Genomic DNA, 14,422 nt, shown 5'->3' with positions numbered 1-14,422 from the left:
CAGCACTGATTGTAGCACAGTGCCGTTGTGGCCTTGAGAAAGGCACTTTCCACCGCTAATTCATCCTTGGGGTTGTTTCTCTGTGGCTGACCTTGTCCTCTTTCTGTGCATCTTTTGGTTTGTTTCACAATACAACAATAAAAGGTATATTCGATTCAATACAACAGGCTTCTACCTACCGGCTTGGTTGGTGGTGATGTTGACGGCGGAGAACTGCGGCGTGTACGGGTTCTTATTAGACACCCCGTTGACGGCCTGGATCTCGAAGCTGTACTGGGTGTGGGCCTGCAGGTTTCGGACCGCCACGCGCCGCTGCGTCAGGCCCAGGTGGCGCGGCGAGATGTCTACATTGTCGTCGCAGCGCGAGCACATGCCGCGCTCGGGCAGGCACTTCTTGCAGATGACGTTGTAAAAGATGTCGTCGCGACCGCCCGAGTCACGAGGCTCGCTCCACTCCAGGACCAGGTAGGTCTCGTTGACGTTGGAGATGACGTTGCGCGGGGCCGAGGGAACGGCTGTGGGAGGAACAAAAGACAAAAAAATATATATTTTTTTAAATGTAAAAATACTTTGTCAAGTACTTTGTACTATTGTCAAGACAAAATTATTGCCAAAGCATCCATGTTGAACATTTCCACCAGGACATCAAATATAACAAGGATTAGAATGTAATATATTCTATTTCATTAGGACTTTGATGCTAGGGGTGCTAGAGGAGGTGAGTCCTCTTCTCTCTGCTTGGAAAAAAGCTCAAAATAAACGGACTTTACAGTTCTTTCTGCGAGGAGGAGAGCGTGTGAGAGGGTGTTTGTGTGCGTGCACGTGCATGCCAGCTTGTGCACGTGCACGCATATTTGTGCTGTGTGGAAACAGCTAAGGGGGATGAGAGAGACTATTGGCAGCAGAGAAGCAATTCTTATCCAATTATTGGCAGCACTTTGGGGTACGAACAGCTAGGGAGCCATATCTCTGGCAGCACTTTGGGAGAGAATCACCACCAGTGAAAGGATTAGTGTCTGTGTGTGTGTGTGTGTGTGTGTGTGTGTGTGTGTGTGTGTGTGTGTGTGTGTGTGTGTGTGTGTGTGTGTGTGTGTGTGTGTGTGTGTGTGTGTGTGTGTGTGTGTGTGCATGGTCTCCATGTACTTAACTAAGACACATCCACTAGATAAGTTCCTCCACTCTGCCAGAGCGAGGTAGCGGTTGTACGGACGTATAGGCAGCGATAACGTCAGGCTAAAGGTTGTTAGGACTGTTGTTGTACATGTAGCAATGTGGGAATGTTGTCAGAACCTTCAGAGAGGAGCGATACAGGTGCTGTGGGGAGGCCATCGTTCAGAGAGAAACGACTCGTTTCTTCAGTGTTACCCACAACGTTTCTTCAGTGTTACCCACAACCTGACTCTATACAGGCCCTTGAGCAGCAAATTCTCTTGTTGGTTGTTTTGTTTGGAAAAACGTATTTATGCACACGAGTTGCAAAATGGCCCGCTTTCTGGTGCAATGACTGTAAGTCTATGGGTATATGCTAGCATCATGCTAACTGTTGCAATGACTGCAAGTCTATGGGTATATGCTAGCATCCTGCTAACTGGTGCAATGACTGTAAGTCTATGGGTATATGCTAGCATCCTGCTAACTGGTGCAACGACTGTAAATCTATGGGTATATGCTAGCATCATGCTTTCTGGTGCAACGACTGTAAGCCTATGGGTATATGCTAGCATCCTGCTAACTGGTGCAACGACTGTAAGTCTATGGGTATATGCTAGCATCCTGCTAACTGGTGCAACGACTGTAAGTCTATGGGTATATGCTAGCATCCTGCTAACTGGTGCAACGACTGTAAATCTATGGGTATATGCTAGCATCCTGCTAACTGGTGCAACGACTGTAAGTCTATGGGTATATACTAGCATCCTGCTAACTAGTGCAACGACTGTAAGTCTATGGGTATATGCTAGCATCCTGCTAACTGGTGCAACGACTGTAAGTCTATGGGTATATGCTAGCATCCTGCTAACTGGTGCAATGACTGTAAGTCTATGGGTATATGCTAGCATCCTGCTAACTGGTGCAACGACTGTAAATCTATGGGTATATGCTAGCATCCTGCTAACTGGTGCAACGACTGTAAGTCTATGGGTATATGCTAGCATCATGCTTTCTGGTGCAACGACTGTAAGCCTATGGGTATATGCTAGCATCCTGCTAACTGGTGCAACGACTGTAAATCTATGGGTATATGCTAGCATCCTGCTAACTGGTGCAACGACTGTAAGTCTATGGGTATATGCTAGCATCATGCTTTCTGGTGCAACGACTGTAAGCCTATGGGTATATGCTAGCATCCTGCTAACTGGTGCAACGACTGTAAGTCTATGGGTATATGCTAGCATCCTGCTAACTGGTGCAACGACTGTAAATCTATGGGTATATGCTAGCATCCTGCTAACTGGTGCAACGACTGTAAGTCTATGGGTATATGCTAGCATCATGCTTTCTGGTGCAACGACTGTAAGCCTATGGGTATATGCTAGCATCCTGCTAACTGGTGCAACGACTGTAAGTCTATGGGTATATGCTAGCATCCTGCTAACTGGTGCAACGACTGTAAGTCTATGGGTATATGCTAGCATCCTGCTAACTGGTGCAACGACTGTAAGTCTATGAGTATATGCTAGCATCCTGCTAACTGGTGCAACGACTGTAAGTCTATGGGTATATGCTAGCATCCTGCTAACTGGTGCAACGACTGTAAGTCTATGGGTATATGCTGGCATGCCACTTACTGGTGCAGGCGTTGTCTGGTGAGTCTGTGTCTGAGCGGTAGAAGCCGTTTCTACAGGAGCATACGTTGGCTGCGCCAGAGCTGGTACGGCTGTTGGGTGGGCAGGGTGTGCAGAAACCCTCGCCCTGCTTGGATTTGAACGTGCCCGGGCTGCAAGCTGAGAGAGAGAGAGAGAGAACAGAGAGAGACAGAGAGAGAGAGAGAGAGAGAGAGAGAGAGAGAGAGAGAGAGAGAGAGAGAGAGAGAGAGAGAGAGAGAGAGAGAGAGAGAGAGAGAGAGAGATTGAACAGAGAGAGACAGAGAGAGAGAGAGAGAGAGAGAGAGAGAGAGAGAGATTGAACAGAGAGAGACAGAGAGAGAGAGAGAGAGAGAGAGAGAGAGAGAGAGAGAGAGAGAGAGAGAGAGAGAGAGAGAGAGAGAGAGAGATTGAACAGAGAGAGACAGAGAGAGAGAGAGAGAGAGAGAGAGAGAGAGATTGAACAGAGAGAGACAGAGAGAGACAGAGAGAGAGAGAGAGAGAGAGAGAGAGAGAGAGAGAGAGAGAGAGAGAGAGAAAACAGAGTGAGTCCAATAGCCAGTGAAAGTACACAGATAAAGTGGACTGGGTTAACACAGCTCAATGAAAACACTTTTCAATCTTTAGCTTTTTACTGAATGTCGTTGAATGTTGATGTTTTTGTTGTGTGTGTGTGTGTGTGTGTGTGTGTGTGTGTGTGTGTGTGTGTGTGTGTGTGTGTGTGTGTGTGTGTGTGTGTGTGTGTGTGAACAGTATGTCCGTGTGTTATCATGGCACTCTCTCTGAGCCTTTGTGGTAAACTACAGCTTCCCTCATAACGGACAGCTCTCACTGGTGCTGGTTTTGTGTTAGTTTTCCCCCTGGATAGCACCGCCAACGGTGTAGAAAGACGGCGGTTTTAACCAGCATGCACACGCTGTCATCCCAAATTACTAGCACACCGCTCAGAGGAAAACACACAAGCTTGCGTGAAGCTTCCTCTGAACTCCTTAATGCACTCACACACCGACACACACACACAGAAACACACACACACACACACACACACACACACACACACACACACACACACACACTGACACACACACACACTGACACACACACACACACACTGACAAACACACACACACACACACACACACACACACACACACACACACACACACACACACACACACACACACACTGACAAACACAAATACACACACACACACACACACACACACACTGACAAACACACACACACACACACACACACACACACACACACACACACACTGACAAACACACACACACACACATACACTGACACACACACACTGACACACACACAAACTGACACACACACACACGCACTCACACACCGACACACACACACACACACTTCCTTGCCACTTGGGAACAACCTTTACTTCCCAGTAACATGCCAATAGTCGGCCTTTTCTAATTCATCCAGTTTACTGCACCACTAATGGATAATAGATCAGTGGAGGCTGGTGGGAGGAGCTATAGGAGGACGGGCTCATTGTAACGGCTAGAATGGAGTGAATGAAACCGTTCCACTTATTTAATTCCAGTCGTTACAATGAGCCCGTCCTCCTATAGCTCCTGCCACCAGCCTCCTCTGGTATAGATGTAATGTGTTCTCAATGCTACCCGGAGGCACATCGTTTCTCTGATGGAAAGTGTCATCACATTGTCAATCGGTGCCCTTTGTAGACTCCCTATCCAAGTTTATAACTCTGGTGATGAGTTAGGAGGCAGCACGCAGCACAGGAAAGATGATGAGTTAGGAAGCAGCACAGGAAAGGTGATGAGTTAGGAGGCAGGCAGCACAGGAAAGGTGATGAGTTAGGAGGCGGCACAGGAAAGGTGATGAGTTAGGAGGCAGCACAGGAAAGGTGATGAGTTAGGAGGCAGCACGCAGCACAGGAAAGATGATGAGTTAGGAAGCAGCACAGGAAAGGTGATGAGTTAGGAGGCAGGCAGCACAGGAAAGGTGATGAGTTAGGAGGCAGCACAGGAAAGGTGATGAGTCAGGAGGCAGCACGCAGCACAGGAAAGGTGATGAGTTAGGAGGCAGCACCCAGCACAGGAAAGGTGATGAGTCAGGAGGCAGCACAGGAAAGGTGATGAGTCAGGAGGCAGCACGCAGCACAGGAAAGCAAGGCGCAGGCAACAGGCGGCTCTATCTTTCTATATCTCACTAAACTGTCCTGTTAATTAAAAGATGAATGGAGCCATCTTGGTGCGTTAATGAAAAAAAAGAGGGAGAGGAAGGTGAGAGAGCAAATGTTGATTAGCCATGATCCGCCAGCTCACTCGTCAGTGTCAAGGTTGCTTTGGTTCAACATCTTCCGTGTTGCTACTCGTTATGTTTGCTTCCTGTTGAAAGTATCATTTGGAAACTGGTGGAAATGAGGTCAATGATAGCATTGTGGGACTGGTTCTTGTCACGATCATCACCGTTGCCCTCTGTGTGAAGGTTAAATATTGGTGCATAAGCTGCATTAGCCTGCTGAGCCCTGTTCATTCTCACTGAGTGTGTTTGTTTTTCAATCATTAATCACCCAAAGCAATGGCTACCAGAGTAACAGGAAGCGACAGCATTTTTTTCCCCCCTAACACCACCAGTCAAGATATGAACGTGCTAGCAGCATGCTAGTTGTGCTATGTGTGTTGGTTGTTTTTCATGTTCATTATGAATTATCGTGTTTGAAGGGCACTAACCTAGCTAAGGGGGTGTGGGGGGGAGTCAGATAAGATGCTCGTCCTGCAAGATTGTTTTTTGCAGATCTCTCTCTCTCTCTCTCTCTCTCTCTCTCTCTCTCTCTCTCTCAATTCAATTCAATGAGCTTTATTGGCATGGGAAACATATGTTTACATTGCCAAAGAAAGTGAAGTAGATAATATAAACAATAAAAATGAACAGTAAACATTGCACTCAAAGAAGTCCCAAAAGAATAAAGAGATTAGAAATGTCATATTATATATATATATATATGCTTTGTTGTAGCGATGTGCAAATGGTTAAAGTAGAAAAGAGAAAATAAATATGCAAAAATATGGGTTGTATTTACAAAGATGTTTGTTCTTCACTGGTTGACCTTTTCTCTCTCTCTGTCTATCTCTTTTTCTCTCGCTCTCATTCCATCTCTCTTTGTCTCTCTTGCTCTCTCTCTCTCTTTCTCTCTCTCTCTCTCCCTCCCCCTCTCTCTCTCTCTCTCCCTCCCTCTCTCTCTCTCTCTCTCTCTCTCTCTGTCTCTCTCTCTCGCTCTCCCTCCCTCTCTCTTTCTCTCTCTCTTCGTCTCGCTCGCTCTCTCTGTCTATCTCTTTTTCTCTCGCTCTCATTCCATCTCTCTTTGTCTCTCTTGCTCTCTCTCTCTCTTCCTCTCTCTCTCTCTCTCTCTACCTGTCTGTCTCTCTCTTTTTCTCTCGCCCTCTCCCTCTCTCACTCACTCTCTCTCCCTCTCTTTTTGCCTCCTCTCTCTCTCCCGTACTATCTTCGTCTCTGTCTCTTACCCTCTCATGCTGAGCATAGGGCTCAATGACCTTTAGACTAGGAGAGAAAGTGGGAATACAACAATAATACAAGAGGGAGAGGACAAGGAGAGAGAGATGTGCAGGTAGACATACACAGAAAGTCAGAGAGAGAGAGAGCGAGGGAGGGAGAGAGAGTGGGAGATGTACAGGTAGACATACACAGACAGTCAGAGAGAGAGAGGGAGAAAGAGAGAAAGACACAGAGAAAGAGATAGAAAGAGTGAGAGGAAGAGATGTACAGGTTGACAAACAGAGAAAGTCAGACAGGGAGAGAGGGAGAAAGAGAGACAGAAAGAGAGAGAGACAGAAAGAGAGAGAGACAGAAAGAGAGAGAGAGGGAAAGAGAGAGAGAGAGAGAGAGAGCGGGAGAGAGAGACAGAAAGAGAGAGGGACAGAGAGAGATACAGAGAGAGCGAGAGAGAGAGACAGAAAGAGAGAGAGAGAGCGAGAGAGAAAGGGAGAGTTAGAGCAATAGACAGATAAATAGTAAATAGGGAAAAAGAGAGAGACAACAGGGAGATTTATCCACTGTGGTTTCCAGTGAACATGATTAGAGAGCATTTTATCAGGCCCAGTCGCCAGGGATTTGCCCTTGAGCTGCCAGAGGCAAACAAATGAGTTTTTAACCACGCACCGGCCAATAGATTTACTGTGCCCACTCGCACACCCTTTAAAAGGTGGGCACACATTCAATGCCATGCACTGCAGGGAGCTGGCGACATGAAGAACACTCCTGTTTCTCTCAATGTATTTTCTTCTTAAACTTCCAGATCATTCCTAAGCTACACGCTCTTCCTTTCTGTTTATCTCTCTCCTGAATCTCCTTCTCTGTCTGCAGGGTGTCGTGATGTAAAGGCCTGACACACGCATGCGCGTACACACACACACACACACACACACACACACACACACACCCCGCATCACAATCAGCCGTGCAAATCGATAACTCTGACATCGGCCTGCCTCTCATCTCCCCTGTTCTCCATTTGACACATGACCCCCCAGTCTAACGTTCCACTACCCCCCAGTCTAACGTTCCACTACCCCCCAGTCTAACGTTCCACTACCCCCAGTCTAACGTTCCACCACCCCCCAGTCTAACATTCCACTACCCCCCAGTCTAACGTTCCACTACCCCCCAGTCTAACGTTCCACTACCCCCCAGTCTAACATTCCACTACCCCCAGTCTAACATTCCACTACCCCCCAGTCTAACGTTCCACTACCCCCAGTCTAACGTTCCACTACCCCCCAGTCTAACGTTCCACTACCCCCAGTCTAACGTTCCACTACCCCCCAGTCTAACGTTCCACTACCCCCTAGGTCTAACGTTCCACTACCCCCAGTCTAACATTCCACTACCCCCAGTCTAACGTTCCACTACCCCCAGTCTAACGTTCCACCACCCCCCAGTCTAACATTCCACTACCCCCCAGTCTAACGTTCCACTACCCCCCAGTCTAACATTCCACTACCCCCAGTCTAACATTCCACTACCCCCCCAGTCTAACGTTCCACTACCCCCAGTCTAACGTTCCACTACCCCCCAGTCTAACGTTCCACTACCCCCAGTCTAACGTTCCACTACCCCCCAGTCTAACGTTCCACTACCCCCTAGGTCTAACGTTCCACTACCCCCAGTCTAACGTTCCACTACCCCCTAGGTCTAACGTTCCACTACCCCCAGTCTAACATTCCACTACCCCCTAGCTCTAACGTTCCACTACCCCCAGTCTAACATTCCACTACCCCCAGTCTAACATTCCACTACCCCCAGTCTAACGTTCCACTACCCCCAGTCTAATGTTCCACTACCCCCAGTCTAACGTTCCACTACCCCCAGTCTAACGTTCCACTACCCCCAGTCTAACGTTCCACTACCCCCCACCTCTTTTCCCCTCCCTCCCTCCTCCCCTCCACTCTCTGTCCCCTGCACTCCATCTGAGCCGCGGGCCTGCTGTTTTAATTCATCTTGGTGTGAACCTCTGTGAACCTGTTCTGTTCTCTATCAGACCTCACTCTCCTAGATCTGTCCAGCTTTGCTCAGGTGTCCTATAGGTTACTGACAACACGTTTATTTATGAATCTACTCCTGGGTACAATCGAAGTCAGGGGAGGTAGATGCTCAATTGAGAGAGTGCCACTGACTATATGATCAGTGTTTTTTTTTATGCATTGTTGGTTTCTTTGTTTCAAAATCAGTAAGGCTGAATTTATTCGACATTTTGAAACAAAATGGCTGACGCCCAAGGGGACACACAAAGCATTGGGTGATTACCCCAAAAAATGGCCACCCCAAAAAATAAAACTCACCCTGACATTGAGTGTCCTTGATGTCACACTCACCCTGACACTGGGTGTCCTTCATGGCGGGCTCGAACCCGGACGCGCAGGTGCACGATCCCACGGGAACCATCCATTCGCCATCCCCATTGCAGTACAGCTTGAGAGGCACGGACACCTCAAGTGCGTTGGGAACGCATGTTCCGGGCGCGATGACCAACGACGTGGCCTCTGCCCCCGTGGCCGTCTCGGGGAACACGGCAAAGTTCGCGATGGTGGTCGAACACTTCTTATAGAAGACCCGGACAGAAATCAACGACATACAAGCCCCCAGATCTTGGAATGCCAGGTAAAACCCAGTCTTGGAAAGAGGTCCGAAGCTCCGTACTTTCGTGTTCACCCTTCCCGACTCCAACATGGAGAAACTCTCATCGGGCGCGATGGTGTCCACCTTCACATAGGGATTTTCCATCCAGAATGGACTCGTCTCCGTGGCCGAGTCTGAGTCGGACTCGTAGTAGAAGAGGTTAAAGGTCTCCTTGCAGGAGCCGGGGATGTTGGGGATGCTGTTGCAGTCGCGCACAGTGAACTTCATCTCCACGTAGACTCTGAGGACGTCTTTGCGTGGGATGAAGTCACTGCGTAGCCAGTTGTTCTGGTTGGCCTCGCGCACGTTGCACACCTGGTACGTCCGGATGGGGTTCATGGCGTCATCGTAGCCACTCACCTCCTCCCACTGTGGGTGGAGAAAGAGGGAGGGAGGGAGGGAGGGAGGGAGGGAGGGAGGGAGGGAGGGAGGGAGGGAGGGAGGGAGGGAGGGAGGGAGGGAGGGAAAAAGATAGATATTAGTGCTATGGTCAAACAAAGGTCAAATGTCCTATACTGTATGCATTCATAAACACATTGGCAGAACACTCTCATTCACACACGCACACACACTCTCTCTCACACACACTCTCTCACACACACACTCACACAATCTCCCACTCTCTCACTCTCTCACACACACTCATACACTCTCTCACACACACACACACACACAGACAGACAGACAGACAGACAGACAGACAGACAGACAGACAGACAGACAGACAGACAGACACACACACACACAGACAGACAGACAGACAGACAGACTGGTCTGTTCTGGTCTCAGAGTCCAATAACACAATATATTTTACAGCGGTCTGTTCTGGTCTCAGAGTCCAATAACACAACTAGAAGAGAGAAATGAGGTGAATTGGTACCATTAGAAACAGACAGATGAAAGAAACGATAAGGCGCATTTTATTTTCAACTACGTTCCGGTCTGCGTATTTAGGTGGAGTGCTGTTTCCAGCCGTGCCACGGCCTTTCATCTCTGGTGACGCAGCGATGAGTCAGGAAAACAAAAGGGACAGCGAATTCATCACAATTATGATGGAGTGTCAGCCCGGCGCTTCCCAAAAAAAACGAACAGCCCTGTTGTATACCTCATTCTCCGGGTTCCCGAATAGTCACCACCTCACAAGTAATGACGTTTCAATTACGTTTCAATGACGTTTTAATGACGTTTCAATGACGTTTTAATTACGTTTCAATGACGTTTTAATGACGTTTCAATTACGTTTTAATTACGTTTCAATGACGTTTTAATTATGTTTCAATGACGTTTTAATTACGTTTCAATGACGTTTCAATGACGTTTCAATGACGTTTCAATGATCGCATCTACCTCTACAGCCGGCAAAAAAGGTTACCATCATCTTTCTCTTTTCCTTCTTAATTATTTATCTCACAGCCCAAAGACATGAATTACCGAGGCAAAAGCTCTGATTACTGAGTAAACGAGACTGGGGTTGCAAATAGGCAAATGCTAAAAGTGTTATTTACAGAACAGACATAACAGACTTGGTCTATTTTTAACTACTTTAACTTTAATGTGTTTCTCAATACATGGCTACACTCGACTGAGGATGTTTATGACCATTATGCCAATCGAAGCAAAACAACCCTTTCAAGTGGGGGCGGCAGGGTAGCCTAGTGGTTAGAGCGTTGGACTAGTAACCGGAAGGTTGCGAGTTCAAACCCCCGAGCTGACAAGGGTACAAATCTGTCGTTCTGCCCCCTGAACAAGGCAGTTAACCCCACTGTTCCCAGGCCGTCATTGAAAATAAGAATTTGTTCTTAACTGACTTGCCTGGTTAAATAAAGGTTAAAAAAAAAAAGTGGGGGCCCAATGGGAAAACTGCAAAGAATGTTAACCGATACACTAGGCCTCCAACTAGACAACGCACCAACAACTCCGAAACAACCCCATCCTGAGTCCCAAAAAAAATGGACACAACAGCAGTAAACGCATGTCATTGGAACATGGACAAGAAGAGCCATGTTTGACCTCGGTCTTCAATTCACCACCCTGTTCTGGGTCAATCGAGTTTACCACCGAGATACAGAGAAAGTGAGAAAATAACACCGATTTGGTTTTTTTTTTTTCCCGAAAAGTTTTCTCTCTGAGGCTGAGGACTCTTAATTAGAGGCTATGGATGTGGTGAAGACAGGCTATTAATCCAGCAGGACCCTGGAGACCTAGGGAGAGGGGGGGGGGGGGGGGGGGGGGGGGGGGGGCTTAGTTGAGGATAAACCACAGAACCACAGGCTTTAATACTCAGGCTATCTGAGGGAACCGGCGGGGGGAATCGATAATCACCAGCCAGGTCAATGGGACGAGAGAAAGCATAAAGTGTCAATGGGTATTTAGTTCAGTGTAATAAATCACCCGAGTGTACAAAAGAGAGATTGTGTGTGTGTGTGTGTGGAGGTCAACCCCATGAGACCACACGTGCAGCACAAATACAGACACTTCTTGCCATCCTTGCTTACCAAACTTGAATGAATTAGGTAGGGCGTGTGAACAGCCAGGTCACCTGTGATTACAAGTCAGTATTTGACGTCCATCCATGTCTCAGGGACGTCGGGAGATGACGTGGAAACCGGCCACTAGGGGCAACAGTGAGCGCTGTTACTATCAAGTAGGTTTAGATTTTGCTAGGCCGTTGTGGGATGGGATATGCATCTCATTCCATAGGCTTGCAAGATCGAATCCAGCAATAGAAAGTCCAAACCTTAAACTTAACCTTAACCATTCAGATTTAATGCCTAACCTTAAGATTTCAGAGTCAATACCTAAACTGAAACCTAAACTTAAATAATTTGGAGTTAATGCCTAAACTAACACCTAAACTTAAATCATTTGGAGTCAATACCTAAACGTAAACCTAACCTTAAGATTTCAGAGTCAATACCTAAACTAAAACCTAAACTTAAAAAATTTGGAGTTAATGCCTAAACTAAATCTAAACTTAAATAATTTGGAGTTAATGCCTAAACTAAATCTAAACTGAAATAATTTGGAGTTAATGCCTATACTAAATCTAAACTGAAATAATTTGGAGTTAATGCCTAAACTAAATCTAAACTGAAATAATTTGGAGTTAATGCCTAAACTAAATCTAAACTGAAATAATTTGGAGTTAATGCCTATACTAAATCTAAACTGAAATAATTTGGAGAAAAATGCCTAAACTTAAACCTTTGAAATTGGAGGTCTTCAAAATCTCTCGAAATGTGACGTTTGAGAAACATGGATGAACGTCTAACTCTGACGTGAGACTGTGAGAGCGAGTTGCTGTGTGAAACAGGGTCAAGTTCTTCGGCATCGATTTTGGACTAAATTTAATAATAATAATAATGTAGTTATGGCTTTTACAAGTCAACTCTGTGGTAACTTGACAAGGAATGACAACATACGTTTCAATATTCATTTCCTTTGTTTCTAAACTAAGAAATAAAATGTGCACAGCCATGTACAAACGATAGGCCAACTCAACATGGGGCTTCCGAGTGGCGCAGTGGTCTAAGGCACTGAATCTTAGTGCATGAAGGCATCACTACATATACACTGGTTTGAATCCAAGCTGGTATCACAACCGGCCGTGATTGTGAGTCCCATTGGGCAGCGCATAGTTGGCCCAGCATCGTCCGGGTTTGGTCGGGGGGGGAGGCCGTCATTGTAAATAAGAATGTGTTCTTAACTGACTTGCCTAGTTAAATAAAGGTTAGATAAAAATACTCATATGTATAGTTATAATGCTATACTGTACAATACATATTCAGTAGGACTTAGTGATATAGTGTCCACACTAGAAAAAAGTCAAAGGCTGAAAGAGATGTTACTTTCAGATTCACTGGGACATTGGTGCTGCAGGGACAAAGTATGTGAGGGTTTGACTTAAGACCTAAACCTAGCTCCAGACCTGCATACCAACCAAGGCAGGTAGGTTTTTTTAATGACGGCCTAGGAACAGTGAGTTAACTGCCTGTTCATGGGCAGAACAACAGATTTGTACCTTGTCAGCTCGGGGGAGATTGAACTTGCAACCTTCTGGTTACTAGTCCAACACTCTAACCACTAGGCTACCCTGCCGCCCCATTCTGGTTGGCACACTAGTATCCTCAAAGCTTAGGTTTTTAGAAAAGTTAGCATGATGTGCCTAGCATTTACTAGTCTGTAGGCTCAAAGTTTGCTAACAGAACCATGCTAACAAAAGTCATTAGATATGTGAGCTCGAGTGAATACAACAGGCTACATGCTAAAGGCTACAAGCTACATAAAGGCTACATGCTAAAGGATACAAGCTACATTAAGGCTACATGCTATAGACTACATTCTAAAGACTATGAGCTAAATAAGGGCTACATGCTATAGGCTACAGGCTAGGCATCCTGGTCGCTAGCTACACCATGTTATCTGTGTCTGGGAATCTCCCTGGAGACATACTGAGCCCAGTAAAAGCCATTAACCCCTCTAGAGCTTGGAATTCCCCCTCCATCTGTTTGGGGAGAAACAGCACACAACACACACACACATGTACACACACATGCACACACACAACACACACACACTTGCACACACACAACACACACAAGCATGCACACACACAATGGTCACTTCACACTGCAGCACACACATGCACACGCAAACAAAGGTCAACTTGGATTTGTGTCAGGTCAATGCACCACCACGTTGTGCCCTACTGGTGTGTCTCTGTCAGGTCAAACCACCACGTTGTGTCCTACTGGTGTGTCTCTGTCCTCAAAGCACCACGGTGTGTCCTACTGGTGTGTCTCTGTCAGGTCAAACCACCACCACGTTGTGTCCTACTGGTGTGTCTCTGTCAGGTCAAAGCACCACGTTGAGTCCTACTGGTGTGTCTCTGTCAGGTCAAACCATCACGTTGTGTCCTACTGGTGTGTCTCTGTCCTCAAAGCACCACGTTGAGTCCTACTGGTGTGTCTCTGTCAGGTCAAACCATCACGTTGTGTCCTATTGGTGTGTCTCTGTCCTCAAAGCACCACATTGAGTCCTACTGGTGTGTCTCTGTCAGGTCAAACCACCACGTTGTGTCCTACTGGTGTGTCTCTGTCATGTCAAAGCACCACGTTGTGTCCTACTGGTGTGTGTCTGTCAGGTCAAACCACCACGTTGTGTCCTACTGGTGTGTCTCTGTCCTCAAAGCACCACGTTGTGTCCTACTGGTGTGTCTCTGTCAGGTCAAAGCACCACGTTGAGCCCTACTGGTGTGTCTCTGTCATGTCAAAGCACCACGTTGTGTCCTACTGGTGTGTGTCTGTCAGGTCAAACCATCACGTTGTGTCCTACTGGTGTGTCTCTGTCATGTCAAAGCACCACGTTGTGTCCTACTGGTGTGTCTCTGTCAGGTCAAACCACCACGTTGAGTCCTACTGGTGTG

At 46.8% G+C, this 14,422-nt stretch overlaps 1 protein-coding gene across 12 annotated transcripts in view; it reads right to left on the bottom strand.

Annotated features, from left to right (window-relative positions):
- Positions 1-14,422, bottom strand: part of LOC110526525 (ephrin type-B receptor 3) — a 103,523-nt gene that overhangs the window by 35,293 nt on the left and 53,808 nt on the right. For 7 of the 12 annotated variants that reach the window (XM_036984367.1, XM_036984422.1, XM_036984547.1 and 4 more), the window contains exons 3-5: positions 8,661-9,366; positions 2,790-2,945; positions 180-515 (exon numbers count right to left, since the gene is read on the bottom strand). In XM_036984367.1, the coding sequence (XP_036840262.1) occupies positions 180-515; positions 2,790-2,945; positions 8,661-9,366 (1,198 nt within the window). The remainder of the gene's footprint in view (positions 1-179; positions 516-2,789; positions 2,946-8,660; positions 9,367-14,422) is intronic. The other 5 variants (XM_036984452.1, XM_036984793.1, XM_036984509.1 and 2 more) reach the window with 1 other exon arrangement.

This window comes from Oncorhynchus mykiss, chromosome 1 (genome assembly GCF_013265735.2).
Source record: "Oncorhynchus mykiss isolate Arlee chromosome 1, USDA_OmykA_1.1, whole genome shotgun sequence".
Lineage (NCBI taxonomy): Eukaryota > Metazoa > Chordata > Actinopteri > Salmoniformes > Salmonidae > Oncorhynchus > Oncorhynchus mykiss.
Note: the sequence above shows the minus strand (reverse complement) of the source record. Positions and strands in the feature narration are given on the sequence as shown.